At 38.6% G+C, this 16,520-nt stretch overlaps 1 protein-coding gene across 3 annotated transcripts in view; it reads left to right on the forward strand.

Annotated features, from left to right (window-relative positions):
* pde1a (phosphodiesterase 1A, calmodulin-dependent) overlaps positions 1 to 16,520 on the forward strand; it is a 99,439-nt gene that overhangs the window by 16,408 nt on the left and 66,511 nt on the right. Inside the window, exon 1 of one of the 3 annotated variants that reach the window (XM_053496151.1) lies at positions 14,702 to 14,830. The exons of the other annotated variants lie outside the window; for them this stretch is intronic. Within the exon in view, the coding sequence (XP_053352126.1) occupies positions 14,778 to 14,830 (53 nt within the window). The 5' untranslated portion in view covers positions 14,702 to 14,777. Of the gene's footprint in view, positions 1 to 14,701; positions 14,831 to 16,520 lie in introns of those variants that run through there. 3 annotated transcript variants of the gene reach the window in all.

A 16,520-nucleotide genomic window follows, 5' to 3' on the forward strand; every position in this document is an offset into this window, starting at 1 on the left:
AATTAAAATGATATTTCTGATGCTCCAAGCAGAGGATTATGCTTTTTCCTGCTTCTCAGCTGCTGCTATTTATGCATCACTGACTTGTTAAATATGGTACCATAGATATATATTTTTAGTTAGTCTCTCAGGGAGGAACTCTTAAGGCTTGCTAAAGGTGCAGCCTAACAGCTGAATGTTTCCAAGTTCCAGGTAAAATCCCATCGGCAAAGTAATAAACTTTAGATCCCTTGGGGAAACTTTTTTTTTTCATTATGAGTGCACAAAAGGTCTTTTTTCTTTCATGAGTACAGATCCATTATGTGATTTTACATTAAAGAATGAAGAGTTAAAGAAATGCATTGCATGAAATATATAAATAAAAAAGTAAAGGAAGTGGACGCTCAGCATTCTGCAGTCCAGTTTTTATCCTTAGTCACGTACTTGGGTCGGAATATTTCTTGAACACTTATTTCTTGATGGCCACAGTATGACTTATGTTCATGTTTAGAGCTAATCTATTCAGCATAGTCTGGTCTGGACAAGTGTGTGTGTGTGTGTGTGTGTGTGTGTGTGTGTGTTGAGCCACAGCGAAAAGATTAAAGCATTCTTCCATGCGCCACCGTTTTCCCCACTGCTTCCCCTCACACAACTGTGGAGGTTGAGAGGCGATGCAGTTGATTTTTCCTACCCGTCTTTTTTCCGTGACATCATTCAGAAACTGCGGCACTAAATGAAGCGTCCCCTGCCGGTCCTGTCAAGCAGAGGACTGCCAGGCCACAGATCCTTTAGAGAAAATGTGAATGTCACAAAGCCAACCTGTCCTGATGGCTAGCAGGAGCGTCCTTTGCCACAGGAAGTCCATTACTCAGCCAAAGACACTTTTTAAGTCAAGGTACTAATTTGGGTTTGAAAGGCAATAATTTGGTCCATAGGACTAGAGCAGACAGCTTTCCAGTGCGCCAGAAGGAGCAGAAGTGAAAACTACATGGCTTTTCTTTTTTTGTTCGTTATAATTTAAAGGTTTAATCGCTTCAAGAACAATTTATTCTTGTTGAATTTAATCTCGAACCTAAGCACTGAAGAAGGCATCTATTAAATTGAGAGTATTTGGTTAGAACAAAAAAGAGGAGTAAGAGTACAGCCAAGTCTGTCATCCGTCAGGTTAAGAGCCGGACAAAAGGGGCTTGATTTCTTGATTTGCAGTGAAGGATATAATTTCGTGAGGTTAAAAAAAAGGAAGGAATTTCAAAATTCTAGTGATGCGTCATTCACCATCGAGTCAGCTTTTCAGTTGAGTAGCCATTCGCATTATGAACTATTCTTCTGCATGATTTTGTGGATGTAGGCAAAGCTGTCACTCTTGCAGTGTAATTTAATTTATTCAACACGCTTCCATGGAAACCTCTTTTCAGCATCTGAGCCGTGTGTTTGTGTGAATGATGAGATGTGTGTTTGTCTCAGGTGCGTGTATGAAGCAGTGTGACAGGCTGGATCCGCTGCACAGCTGTTTTTTTTAAATAACGTCATTTAAGTCTGCTTCATACATTGCTTTTTTTTTTTTTTTTTAATATGTTCTTTGTAAAACAATTGTACGCGAATAACTACAAGAAGACCAATTACAATTACTCTATGAAAACTGTAAGATGATAACGATAATAATAATAATAATAATAATAATAATAATAATAAATTATGTTCCTATTGAAGGAATTAGTTAAATGAAGCTGGAATTTCCATCACAGACTACAACACTGTGAATTAGGAGCAATTAAACACTCCTAATTTAGACATTTTAGCACAACAAATCACAACATCTGTGTTGAAGTGACTAATCGGATACGGCAAATTAGTGTGTAACAGAAATGAACAGAAATCCAAAAACGGAGAGTGAGAGTGAATTTAATTACTTTTTTTTATTACTTAAGTCAAATTTGATTAGCTGTTGATTAATAATACATAATTACTAATATTTTAAATTCCCATACACTGCTATTGGTGGCATGGTGGCTTAGTGATAAGCACTTGCACCTCCAGGGTCCTGGTTCGATTCCCGCGTTCGGGGTCTGTATGCATGGAGTTTGCATGTTCTCCCTGCTTGGTGGGTTTTCACAGGGTACTCCGGTTTCCTCCCACAGTCCAAAAACATGCAGATTGCTAAGGTTCTACCACAGTCGTACAAATATGGGAGGAAATACAATGGTTATCACCCTGGGCTTCTATGGTCTTTGGTTGGACTACAGAGGTTCCTAGATGGATGGATGGATGCATGGATACACCATTATTTAATGCTCAGGCCATCAGTTTAGTATTAATGCTGTTTTAAAGTAATTTTTGCTATATTGTGTTATTTCAGCATCACATAGTCAACAATGTTCCAACATCATTTCATGAAAAGAAATCCGAACCTGGGTGGCTCAGTGGTGTAGTGGTTAGCAACCTGCAGGATTGAGGGTTCCAATCCCACATCTGTGTGGGTCTGTGTGCATGGAGATTGCATGTTCTCCCCATGCTGGGTAAGCTTTCTCTGGTCCCCACAATCCAAAGACATGCAAATTAGACTAGTTGGCATTTTCATATTTGTTAACTTTAAATGATTCAGATTATCAAACAAATTTTGATATTATACAAAGATAACCCGAGTTAATACAAACTACTGTTTTTTTTTTTTTAATGATGATTTTATTTATTCAGGGGGGAAAAATCTGTCCAAACCTACCTGGCCCTATGTGAAAAAGTAATTGCCCCCTAAACCTGATAACTGGGTCTGTCACTCTTGCCAACAACAATTGCAATCAAGCGTTTGTGATAACAGGAGAAAAAACGAGTTTCACATTGATGTGGAAAAATTTTGTCCCACTCTTCTTTGCAGAATTGTTTTAATTCAGCCACATTGAAGGGTTTTCAAGTATAAACTGGACAACAACCTATTACCAACGTTGTCCTAGTGTCGTTAGCGTTGCACAACCTAAAATTCCTGCTGGATTTTTGCCTACAATAGGCTTTAATTATGACAAGTAGACATTTTTCTCTTTGTTATCTGATTTTTTTTTCCCCCTGTGATCTAAACATGATTTTGCAGGTTGAATTTTGTTTGTTAATCTGGATTTGGTAAAAGCCACTGTGGTGATGCGTGCCCTGTGATCTACTGGATTTAAGGCCGCTGTGTCGAACTGGCTCAGTTTTAAACTGTCTGGACTTTAGCTTAGCTGAGGTTGTGAGCTGGACTGTGTAAGCTGATGAATGTTGACTCACATAACATTCAGATATTTGTCTTGATAGGTGATAAGGATATTTTCCCCCTAACCAGATGTTCCCCCCGTAGCCGTGTAGAACCTTAAACATAAGGAAACATAATCCGATCTGCACAGACAGTGGAAACACTGCTTCTTTTACACAGAACAATGCACAGCGGATTTCATTCTCCCGCACTACATGCCCGTAATTACCAGCCTCTCGCTTATTGCCATACTGTATATTCTCTTATCTATTAGAGAAATTGGCAAAGCGTCTAGCCTCCTTAGGGGGCTTTCAACTGCCTTTTTATTTTAGCTGACAGGCTAATTAGCAGCATGTTTGCATTAATGGGCTAATTAAGCTTATGCCTTGCATATATCTGACACTGTGCAATAATGTTGTGCAGTAACATGATTCTCTGCTTGACTAACACATAGCAGAACACTGATTAAGAACGTTATCTTTATGTACTGCTTGATCAGCCATTTGAAACTCTTGTGATTTTGATGAATGCTTTGGCCAGGGATTAGAGCTCTTTATTCTTTATAAAAATCTGCACAACCAGGTAACTATTTCAGTCTAATGATGATCCACTTTTCTTTTCTAAGACATATTTGTAAAAGATAAAGAACTGATGGTGGGGGAATCATCATTTGAGCTCTACATTTAAAATGTGTCATGGCTTTTTAATATCAAACCATTATACAGAATAACAAAATACAGTTATAAGAGGAATAACTTTCTTTATTTCTCTATATAATCTCCCGCTACACTAATGCACTTATCCCAGTGTTTCATTAGTGCTTGGATACCATCAAGGTAGAAAGTTTTCTCAAGATGCCAGAGTCATGATTGGACTGCCTGCTCTGCATCTAAAACCCTGGCCTCCCAGGAACTCCTTTAATGGCCCAGTAGGAAAATGGCATGAAGCGGGGTCAGGGTTGTACAGGGGATGTGGCAATAACTCCAGCGGTGCATGTGATGTTGGTAAATGATTGTGTATACAGGTCCCACAGATCGCTTTATATCTTCTGCAAGTTGACGACAGGTTATCGTTCGATTTGCTCATTGTAGTGAGCTTCGAGCCACCTCGGCCAGGATTGTCACTCAACCACATTCTTCAAAACGTTTGTACAATTTAAATCTCAACACCATACTATACTTGAATGTCACAGGTCCCGGTTTGATTTGAACACCCCTAATAGACATTGAGATCTGTACAAGATGTTTATATGAGAACTGTGATAATAAAAGACAATAAAATGTAATCCCATAAATGAAATACACATGCATCTTAAACCATCTTTTCACAAAGGTCTCTGTAAAAAAGCAACCCTTTTTGGGACCATTCGAACCACTGGTTGTTGTTTTTCTGCATTCCACTAAACCACTAACTCTATCTGTCTACAAATACCCGCCTCTTAATAAAGTTTCTTAATAAATATATTTCCATAGCGGTTGCTCAGATCCAAGAAACAAACAAAGCACTGCAGATCTGGCAGCTTCTTCAGCTTTAAAGTCACAAGCCAATCTGATTGAGCTATGATGTCATAGATTGAAACCGGTTTACTATCTCTCGGCATCTATGCTTTCACCTGACGACCTCTTAAATAGCGAGGAGTCTGGATCTACTTAATCGCTTTTGGAAGAATATCTGACTTTTTTTTTTTTTTTTAAAGAAACACAGCCATACACGTAATAATGGAAATGTTCATTTTCGTAAACATGGACACTGTGCACCAATCAGTCCTCTCTCTGAACAGTGGTGTTGATTTAAACAGTATTTACCTACAGTATATAACCTATAGTGTGTATGCAATAAATATACTGTATACAGTACCCTACAGTACAGTATATGCAATTTTATTAGTCAAAATGGATGCTTTTATAATATAAAGTAGCTGTTTTTGTCTTGTCAGTGTGATTGAGTAATGCAATTAAAATATGGACCATGACTAATAAAAATGTAAACACATATAGTTTGGAAATCAGCAACTTTAATTCCATTAAGTCATGTATTGCAGAGTGTATGCTTCTATTACCATGAAGAAATATACACATACATTATACAAGGGGTGTTCAAGTCAAACTTGTGATGAAACTTCTCATGAATGAAGAACTAAAATTGAATGACATTTACAGAAGACTTCCAGGACAGTATGGTGATGAGACTCTTAGCCACACTAAAACATTTCACTGGTGCAGCCGTTTTAAAGATGCTCATATGTTCATGAATGATGATCTTGGATATGGTGGCTCGGAGACCACTGCAGTTGTTCCTATGAACTTTCAGCAAGTGGAACGCACTGATTCTTGAAAATCAACAGATAACTTACAGAAATGATGCATCTGTCTGTGGGAACTGTACACAATCCTTTACCAACACAACTTGCACATTACAGGACCAGGAGGTATTGCCACATCCTTTGTACAGTCCTGATCTAGCTCCAAGCCATTTCCAAATGTTTGGGCCATTAAAGGAGTTCTTGGGAGGCCAGCGTTTCAGTTATGAATCATATCTGGTCATGGCTCTGGTTTACTGAGTGTTTATACTAGTGAAACACTGGGATACTGTAAGTGCATTAGTGTATCAGGGGATTATATAGAGAAATAAAGGGAGTTTTTACTCTTATAACTGTGTTATGTTATTCCGCACAATCAAAAGTCTTTGTTTGATTTGAACGCCCCTCGTGCAACATCTAACTATTGACAATGTTAAGTTTTACCTAGTTAATGAGAATTAAGACTTACCATTTTTTAAGTATAGGGTTGAAATAATGTTTATGTATGCTTTTAGCCAAAAGCAAGCATTAATTTCAAAATGTTTTTACAAAGTTAGAAGCTGACAGTCGGGTACAGTACATGAACACACACACGCATACCCACACACACAGTGGAAAAAGTATTAACAAAATATAATAATAATAATAATAATAATAATAATAATAATAATAATTAAAAATTGGCATTGGCAAGGATATGTTGATTAGGGAAATTCATTTCCTTAGGCGCATTCACGTTTTTTGGCCACATGATGGGAGTGTGGGGAAATGGGGCAGAGATTTAGTCAAGTGGATTTGTATGCTTTACATTGTATACATTAGTGTCAAAGTTGTATGAGTCTTAGTTTGTCGGACTTAAGAACAAATCCAACTTACGAACGTGCTCCCGGAATGGAACTCATTCATAAGTCGGTTACTATCTGTATAGGGAAGTTGGTCCTAGAACATCTTGCTTTTATAACCTTTTAGTTATATATATATTCCTGACTCATACTTCCAATTTGTTAATGCAATAACCACATTATTAAATGGCCAACACTGAACTGCATTAAAATGCACATTATAGACAGACCATTTTTCATGGGGTGCGTGCTGCCATATTAGGCCACTGAATCGCTCTCTGTCTCTTTTCTTCACTGTTAACACACAGGCCTCATTTGTTTCACCCCCTCACTGGATTAGTGTGTAATGAGCAGTGCTTTCATCTCAATTGTTCCTATTCAGTGCTATATTTCCCCCATCTCATACTTTGGAATAAAGGACATTTGTACATTTAGATTAATTCAGGCCGCAGATGCTCGTTTTCAAAGTGATTTACGGACAGAGAGACAGAGCCCAGTTCGAGCAGGAGAGCCGGTGAAATTGACCAGAAACTACTGCAAAAGAGAAACAAAACTAAACATAGCATTTGACATAAATGCTTCTGGTCAAGCAAGCCAAAGCATTCATCACATTTTTTTAGCCTCCTGAACCTGATAACTAATAAGATAATAAAATGAATAATAAAAGATGAAAAATGCAAATGCAATTTCTGTCTGCAATGAGACCGATTTGGTCTGTCTATTTGTGTAAAAATATGGTGCCAGTTTTTTTTTTCAAAACTACCAATCAGCTGATACCTGATTCTGATTGAGTATAGCTTTTTTCCCCGTAATTGAGCGAACGACGAGGCGTTTTTGAGTCAATCCCAGGCTTTTAATAGTCCAGAATAACAGAACATAGCTATAAGAGAAAAAAAAAACCTTTATTTCTTCATATAATCCCCTGATAAACTAATACACTTATCCCAGTGTTCCCAGTGTGCTTGGATACCCACACATGTAGAATGGGCTTGGAGCGAGGTCCAGAGTGTAGAGAGATGTGGCAATAACTCCCAGATGAGTTCCTGTAATGTACAAGTGGTGCTGATAAATGATCATGTGTACAGTTCCCACATACAGATGCGTCTCTTCTGTTAGTTGATGATGAGTTATCCATCGATTTTCAAACGTCATACGATTCACTTGCAGGATGTTCATTGGAACAGTGAACTGAAATGTTAAGTGGTCTCTGAGCCATCTTGGGCCAGGAACGTCATTCACGGATGTACGGACGTTATATTTTGGCAAAGAGTCTTATCACTGTACAATGTCAAACTTTTTTATTCCAGTCCCAGTTTGACTTGAACATCCCTTGCATTTAATTCTATGACTATGAGATTCTGTTACTAAGTCATAAGCGCCATCAGACATGACTGCTAACTGCTTTAAGATGAGTTTATACACATTTATCAGATATAGTCTATGGCCAAATATTTGTAGGCACCTTAGCATCGTACTCATATGCTCTTGTTGAACATTTTCCCGGATTAGTCGTCCTTTACTCATATGTGAATGCTTTCTATTAGATTTTGGAGCGTGGTGGGTGAATATGTATTTAGCTTTGAGAGTACTCAAAGCACTGATGTCAGGGTCCAGTTTGTCTCAAAGCTTCTCAATGGTGTTAATCCCAGGGCTTAAAACACCAAAGCATTCATCAGGTTAATTCATCAGGTTAATACACCATGTCTTCATGGAGTCTTACTTTTTTGTCTGGAAGCCTTATCATGCTGGAACAGTTTTTGGCCTTTTAGTTCCGGTTCCAGTGAATTTTTGAATTTTCATTAAGGTTTAGTTTTGCTTTAATCATTTTCAACGTATCATTGAATAACATTCTAAACAAGTTTCAGCAATCCATTAAAAAAAAAAAAAAAACTCTGTACAATACGGATGGGATCCTGCAGGGTAGTTCCACAGACAAGTATTTATTTTCTACTGGTCCACCGTTTGATAGTTTTTCAAATTATACCAAAAAAAAAAAAAAAATGCTTGAAATGCAACCCAAATGCTCCAAAAACATTTTAATCTAGTTTGTTTACAGCAAAACTACAACAGACCTGAGAGTCCGTTTCAGCCTTTAGGCGAAAGTTCAGCGTCATTAAAGACGTCTTTAGCGTAACGCGTAAATGTCACTGTTTTTTTACGGCCCTGATTTCAAACTGCGCATGGCAATGGCTGCGAATTCATTTCGAGTGACATCAAGTTCTGAAGGGAGCCAAAAACCACAATTTATGGTTTGAATATGATGCAAACCCGAATATCATATCAATAAACACGTCAATAAATGACCATCTGTGGACTGGATTGTATCAGACATGCAAAGTCTAGAGCTGTGAGAGTGTGCCAAAACATTTGGCAACACATCCAGATTTCTGAATAAGGCAGGTCTGGTGTTTCAGTCTGAACATGTTTACCCCTCGCTGCAAGGTTCTAGCGGGTGTTTGATGCAAATCGTTGCACTTCAGTGCCCACGAGTGTGTCACCGTTCCTTCAGCGTACACTCCATCCTGAACACCACAGTCTGTGGGTGAATATTATTCTGTCATTTTCAAGGCAAAAACATAGCTGTGCTGCTCTAAATGAGTGGGTTCGCTAGCCAAAGCCGCAATTTCGACACTTCAAGTAGGCTATAGAATAAACTTGGAAATAGACCATACGTTTCTTTGCTAGGAAAATTTCCCAAAACTGAGTTTTGTTTACATTAGAATTAGCTTCTATTTAGCAAGTTACAACTGCTAGCAAAATGGATTACAATCTACCCCCTGATTTATGTTGCAGTATGAAGTATAACATTGCTTTATTTTTAACATCAGTCTTGGCTGACACAGTGCTGCAAGAGGAAACTTCATCTCCAGGGTTCATGCTTTGCTCCTGAGCTCGGTTACTTTCTTTCAGCAGTTTTGCACGGTCTTCTCTTGTGCATACTGGGTTACCCCAGGTTCTTCTCCCACCACACACCAAAAAAACATATGATTATAGGTTACTGAAAAGCATAGGGGTGGGTTATATACCAAGGTTACTGAAGACGAATAAAAACATCTTGTTTTAATGGAGATCTTAAATGGCTCATAAACGTTTCTGCAACTAAGCACCGGAAGTCGCCAGGTCTTGGTTGTAAACCAGACGTCACTCAAACCAAAACCATTTGGCGAGCCAAGAACTATGTCTTTGAGACTGGAACACAATGGGTGCTGATTAGGCACAATAGCAGTCGGCTAAATGTAAACATGTTAGTCTGACTGATATCAAACTTTTTAAAGTCAGACTAGCACATCCAGATAGTCAAACTACTCCTTGCACCAATAAATCAATTGGACACAGAAATTGAACTAGACACTCTGAGCATTTTAAGGTGGCACGGTGGTGTAGTGGTTAGCACTGTCGCCTTGCACCTTCAGGGTTCGGGTTCGATTCCCAGTCAGGCTCGATTCCCGTCTCTGTGTGCATGGAGTTTGCATGTTCTCCCCGTGCTTGGTGGGTTTCTTCCGGGTACTCCGGTTTCCTCCCACAGGTCAAAGATATGCAAATTAGGCTAACTGACGTTCCCAAATTGCCTGTAGTGTGTGAATAAGTGTGAGTGTGTATGTGTGTGTGCCCTGCGATGGCTTGGCACCCTGTCCAGGGTGTACCCCTCCTCGTGCCCTCAGTCTCCCGGGATAGGCTCCATGCCCCCCGCGACCCTGAATACAGGATAAAGCGGTATAGAAGATAAGACGATGGTTTTATAGCAAAACAAATAAATAAAGAATGAAAGAAAGCTGTTTTTCTGCTTAAATAGCGTTTAATAAAGTACTTAATTTTTTTCTATTCTTTCTCTATTCTCTTGGAGCATCAGGAAGATAAGGTATTTTATTAACTGATTTCTGCTGAGATTGAAAATTTGATACATTTCTTTTACTGCACACTTTTGGCCATAGCACAAAACTCACTAAAAAAACTTTTTAAAAAAGTTATGACATTTGAACCTTACTGCATAAATTCCATATTGCTATTTTCTTGCTATTAAACTGCGTTCCTACTGATAGCATAAATGACTCTTCTTTAACATTCAAGTTCATTCATTCATAGTTTGCCTGGTGATTACAGCCAAACTGCAAACATGTGTCTCTTAAACCTACAAAATCTTCTATTGATTAAGACACGAAGAAGCGAGCTTTGTCATGCTAATTCCCTCCTTCTGCCAAACTCAAGAAGCCGCCTTGCCTTGCATAACTTTGTCCAAACTTCAAATCAAAGCCAGGCTGTGAAATAATGGCTGTTTGTCTGACACACAGCCAGCTCTTTTCATCCTGCTTTTTCTATCTTCACCCATTTGTGTACACATTTCAACCTCACTCAACCTAAAAAGGGACAATATTGGGCTGTTCACGTGGGCTAGGTGTCTACCTTTAGGTTTTTCATTTTTTTTCCTTAAATACAGAGCTGTGAGTCTAAGGAATCAGTATGAAAACAATGCTAAGCCAAACAATCAGATTAAACATAAAAAGATTTATCTAAATCCACCAGTTTTACCTTTAAAACATTATTTTAAGAATCAAAGATCTAATTTTAAAAAACAAAATTTATACTCACATTTATTTTAAGTTTAAAGAACATTTTAAAACTTTTCTTAAGTAAACACACAAAAAAGTTAATAGGAATGTAATAGTATACAAAAAACTGTAAAGTTGCCGTGTCTGTTCATTAAATACTGTATATTTGCGGAAAAATAATTCATTGGATGTAAAATTTTATTTAATTCCAAAATTTAACAGATCTTTTGGAACGTGCTTATAAGTGTGCAGTTAAATTCCATGTGAACGAAATCGTGGTCACATCTAGTACTTACATACAAGTATTATTTTTTATTTTCTATAGTTCAAAATAAATTCAATTTAATTTTATTTGTATAGCGCTTTTAACAATTGTCATTGTTGCTAAGCAGCTTTACACAATCAAAATAAATTATTTAAATTTGTATGGAATGTGAATGTGTATAAATCAAAATGGTCAGTTTGTCCCTGGTGAGCAAGCCGAGGGCGACAGTGGCAAGGAAAAACTCCCTGAGATGGTAATAGGAAGAAACCTTGAGAGGAACCAGACTCAACAGGGAACCCATCCTCATCTAAATGAAACAGAGAGCAGGAATTGATCTGCATTCATACTGTGTGTTAGGTGGCAGCAAGTTCTGTATAACAGTTGATATTAATATGGAGTCCAGTTAGTTATTGGAGACTCAGGTAGACTTGTAGGAAATAACAGTCCTGAACTATCGAGCAACTGCAGCCAAGTCAAGTCCTCAGAGAAACATCTGCCAACACCAGTCGAGGCCAGAACCGTCTTCATGGTAGAGTGAAACTGTCCCCAGACACCACACTCATCCCAAAGAGACACACAAGGCATCCATGTGACGAGATCTCCAACCAGAAACAAGCCACCAGGATAAATCAGACAAGTCCAGAGGACAGAGGAAGTCTGTATCACCGGCAGCTCCGGAATAACATGTGTAGCTCGACAAAATAAATATTAGGCTCATTAAATGATATAAAGGGCTGTTAAGACAGATAGTGAACGTATTCCAAACCCAAACCGAACAAACAAGATAAAACAAATTCAAGACATTTTCTTTAATAGGTAATATTAATTCATGTTAAACATAAACTAAAATAAACTAAAATTAACACTTTTAGTTTTAACACTATAAACTACAGATAAAAATTAAAACAAAGTGAACCCTCAGTTTCTAAGTTCAGCCATGGTCAGCCATTTTACACTGCCCCTGGAGTAGACAGGGTTAAGGGCCAGGCACAAGGGCCCGACAGCAGCAACCTGAACCCCTAAATTTGGGTTTAAGTGAAAAAGAAAAATTCAATTAAAATTTTTCTTTCTACATTGTAAAACAATACTGAAGGCCTCCAAAATATACAATAATCTTCTCTGAGCAGTTGATATTGAGATGTATCTGCTACTCATAATCTGTAAATCCTTCATAACGGCTCTAATCTGAGGTGCTGGTTGTTAATTGGTGATTTCTGAGGCTGGTGACTCTAAATGAACTTCTCCTCTGCAGCAGGGGTAACGTTTTAGTCTTGTTTTCCTGGGAAGGTCTTCATAAGAAACAGTTTCATCATGGAGCTTGATGGGTTTTACAAATGCACTTGACACAATACTGTTCTTGCAAGACTTATTCCAGAACTGCTGACCTCCGTGTTTTAAAATAACAACTGACTTTTGTTGTTGTTGTTGTTGTTACTTACAGTAATTACCCACTAATTCCATATGTGTTATTTTGTAGTTTCGAAATCTCATGTAATGTTCTAGGATGTAGAAAATAAATGACTAAAATTTAGTACACAACACACCCCATAGTTGCATCACTAAAACTAATATAAATCCACAGCTTAGAAACTAAAACAACACTGATCTGTGGTTTAAACACTAAAACAAGTTTAACTCTCAGTTTAAAAGCTGAAAATAACCGATGCACTCGATTTAAACTTAACTCAAAAAAACTAAAGAAAACCAAAACCATCAGTTTAAACACCCAGAACAAATGAAACTGTCTGCCTAAACACTAAAACAACATAAACCACTTAGCTTAAATGTATAAAAAAAACTGAAGTAATCAGTTAAATCAATTAAACTACATAAACAAATTATATTTTAATACTGAAAACAGTCTAAACCGTAATAAACACCATATTTTTTTTCTTTATTTAAAAACATAAATCAACATAAAGGATTGGTTTAAACATAACATACGCTCTTAAGGGGAGTTTGCACGTCTAAATTTCTTACAAAATTTATTTCTGCCTATGAAATAAGAAAATTTAATTTTATACAAAAATCTGTGAGTCCATCAGCAACAGTCCTTCTCTGCCAATACCAGCTATTGGCAGAGAGTCCACATCCGCCCATGATATGAGCTCCTCCCACTGCTGCGGAACATCGTTAAATATTCTGTGTGTAATCCTGAAATACCATCAGCAGTAGAGGCAGGATTTTCTGTACGATTTCCCAAATGACGCCATCGAATTAGTCTGTCTTGTCTCGTCTTGGCGTTGTCACTCCTGGCCTTCCAGACCTACTGTAGGGCAATCAACAGTGGAACCAGTTGTTCAGAATCTGTTCCATATCCTGGAAATGGTATTTCTGGCAACTTCATTTGTCTGGACAAAGCTAAAGCATTCTGGTGGCCCTCTCTCTGCTAGCATTGTCCAAACCAGGCATGATAGTGTGAAGACAAAAGGCATAATTACTGTAGAATAATTTCCTTACTTACTTGGATACTAAGACATTTCAGCCTGGTTATAATTACATGGCAAACTCCATGCACTTGCACGACCCCCTTTAAGGAGATGTGACTTTAAGAAGCTACAGTAAGCTTAGTTTAACTAAGTTAACCTAAGGCACCCCTTTAAGAAGATACTGACATCACTTTATAACCCTTAAGATGTGGTTATTCACATATAGTTAACTTTAAAAGCAACAAAAGCGAGGCGGTGCGGTGGTGTGCAGTAGTGGTTAGCACTGACACCTTGCACCTCCAGGGTCCGGGTTCGATTCCCATCCAGGCTCGATTCCTGTCTTTGTGTGCATGGAGTTTGCATGTTCTCCCCATGTTTGGTGGGTTTCCTCCGGGTGCCTGAGTGTGTGTGTGCCCTGCGATGGATTGGCATCCTGTCTAGGGTGTACCCCGCCCTGTGCCGTAAGTCTGCTGAAATACACTCCAGGCCCCCCGTGACCCTGAGAACAGGGTAAAGCGGTAAAGACGATGAATAAGTAAGCAACAAAAGCTCAGTATAAACTAAAAAAAATAACATTATGGTTAAAATTTTAACAACCCCTAGTTTAACTCTTATCTTAGGATAAATATGCAGTTTAAATCTGTAAGTTTCACTCTCTGTTTAGACTAAAACTACCTTAAGACCTCAGTTTAAGCTTTAAAACCATCATAATATAATTATAAGCTTCATCTATAAGCATTACATTCCCCCAAACAGAAAAACTCTCAGAGCAAGGCCTAAATCAAAAACAAGACCTTAGTTTAAGGAGTAATAGTAACTTGTGTCAGTGTTTAGGGATTAAATTCAAGCAAGCCCTCAGCCACAAGGACGAGGCAGAATAAGAACAGCACTAAATTTCCCACAACCCCAGGAAAAGTTCACACTTTACACCAAGTCGCAGCTGGAAGTCTGTCCGAGCCCGCTGTGTGCGTGCGTGCATGCGTGTGTGTGTGTGTGTGTGTGTGTGTGTGTGTGTATAACTGAGCGTAAAACGCCCCCCTCTCTGTGTTGAGGAACGCTCTCTGTGATATGGCCTCTCTGTCAGACGGAGCGAGAGGCTGGGCCAGAGCGAGCACACAATGCAATGTGAGCTGAGATTCAGAGAGTCGGAGCAGCAAGCTCGCTTTGAACACACTCACACACTCACACACTCGTCAATGGACCAATATGTGACCATTAAGAGGCAGCTTCTGCACAGACCCATCTTCAGGTAAGAAGGGATGGGAAATGGGACGAAACCACAGAACTGGTTGCGCTGGAACGGTACAGGTAGATGCCGTATGCGTACGGCTTGTTTGTGTGTCAGATGGAAACTTAAAGTAGTTCAACTTGCCTTGCTCTTGTGCGTCTCTTGGAGTTTTTAATCTTGTTCGAGTATATGTAACAAGTAACACAAACTTTCTCTTAAGTTGTCTTTCTTGTGTCCTTTCGGCCCGTCTTCTTAGAGCATTGCAAAAAAAAAAAAAAAACACACACTATATTTTGTGTGAGCATGTCTAACACAAATGAAAATAATGCACTTGACTTACCTATCTTAAAGTTGTTTGCATTTTATTATGAAACACACGCACACACAGCGGAAAACGCGTGTACTTTAGGGACACTTTAAAGTTTGCGAGTCGGCTCAGAGCAGCGTTTGTTAAACGACCCAGTGTGTTGTGGTTATACGGTCATTAGAGGCAGGTTACATGGTTCCGGTTCATTTTCAGAGCCTCATTATTTCGAAAAGGCCACTAATGGCTTCTTCGCATGTAAAACGGAAAAGTGCGGAAAGGATAGCAGCTGTGCAGCAGGTACTCCTCTATGCATTGCATTGCACTTTCACTGTCTGCTGGCCGTCTTTCACTTTTAATTGATATGGTCTTTGAGTGTTCCAAAGCAATTCCAGATCATTATTCCAGTGCATAAAAAGATCAATTTAATACATATTATGTTATGTTTGATTATTTTGCAGATTATTTTAATTTTAAATTAAAGCTATGACAAATAAGACACCATGACGTTTTTCCACTAAGATTGACAGGTGGAGAGGCCACACCTTGTTTACCTCTTTAATTGAGAAAGATAAAGGCCACACATATTTAATTAAGATTGATAAGGGCACATCTTCACTGAGACTGAAAAAAGCCACACCCACTTTACTGAGACTAATAAAGACCACACCTCCTTCACTGAAATTGATAAAGGCCACACCTACTTCACTAAAATTGATAAAGGTCACACCTCTTTAATTTAGATTAATAAGGCCACACCTCCTTCACTGATATTGATAAAAGGCCACACCTCTTTAATTCAAATTGATGAAGGCCACACCTTCTTCACTGAGATTGATAAAGGCCACAGCTCTTTAATTTAGATTAATGAAGGCCACACCTTCTTCACTAAGATTGATAAATTAACTTGATTTTTATTTAAATTTTAAAGTGGAAAATTCTCTTTTTAGGTATTTAGGCCCCTGAATGGTGCAGCGGTCACAAGTTTGAATCCCGGGGATGCTGTAGCCCAGAGCTTAGAAAGAGCTGATTGGCTGAGGTCTTTCAGAGGGGAGGGATAAGATGCAATCTAGCGCTCTCACATCAATCTCAGCTCTAGCCAATCATGGGTGTCTGTGAGCTCATGAAAGCGAAAGAAACGGATAGCGCTATCCTCCGAGTGTGTTACGCCACGTGGGCGAGCGGTTAGAAAAGATGCAGTTGCTCAGTGTCACATGGCTCTGAGGAAGCATGTGATAGTCTTCGTCCTCCCTGATTAGTAGTTGAAGCCATGATAGGAGAGTGACCTAATAACGGGTGGGAATTGGGTACACCTAAATTATGGGGAAAATCGGTAAAAAAAAAATTTTTTAATTCCCCCCAAAAAAATCCAGCATTCATTCTCTATTTTTGTGTTGGTTTGGGCTT

The sequence above is a fragment of the Clarias gariepinus genome, chromosome 5 (assembly GCF_024256425.1).
Source record: "Clarias gariepinus isolate MV-2021 ecotype Netherlands chromosome 5, CGAR_prim_01v2, whole genome shotgun sequence".
NCBI lineage: Eukaryota > Metazoa > Chordata > Actinopteri > Siluriformes > Clariidae > Clarias > Clarias gariepinus.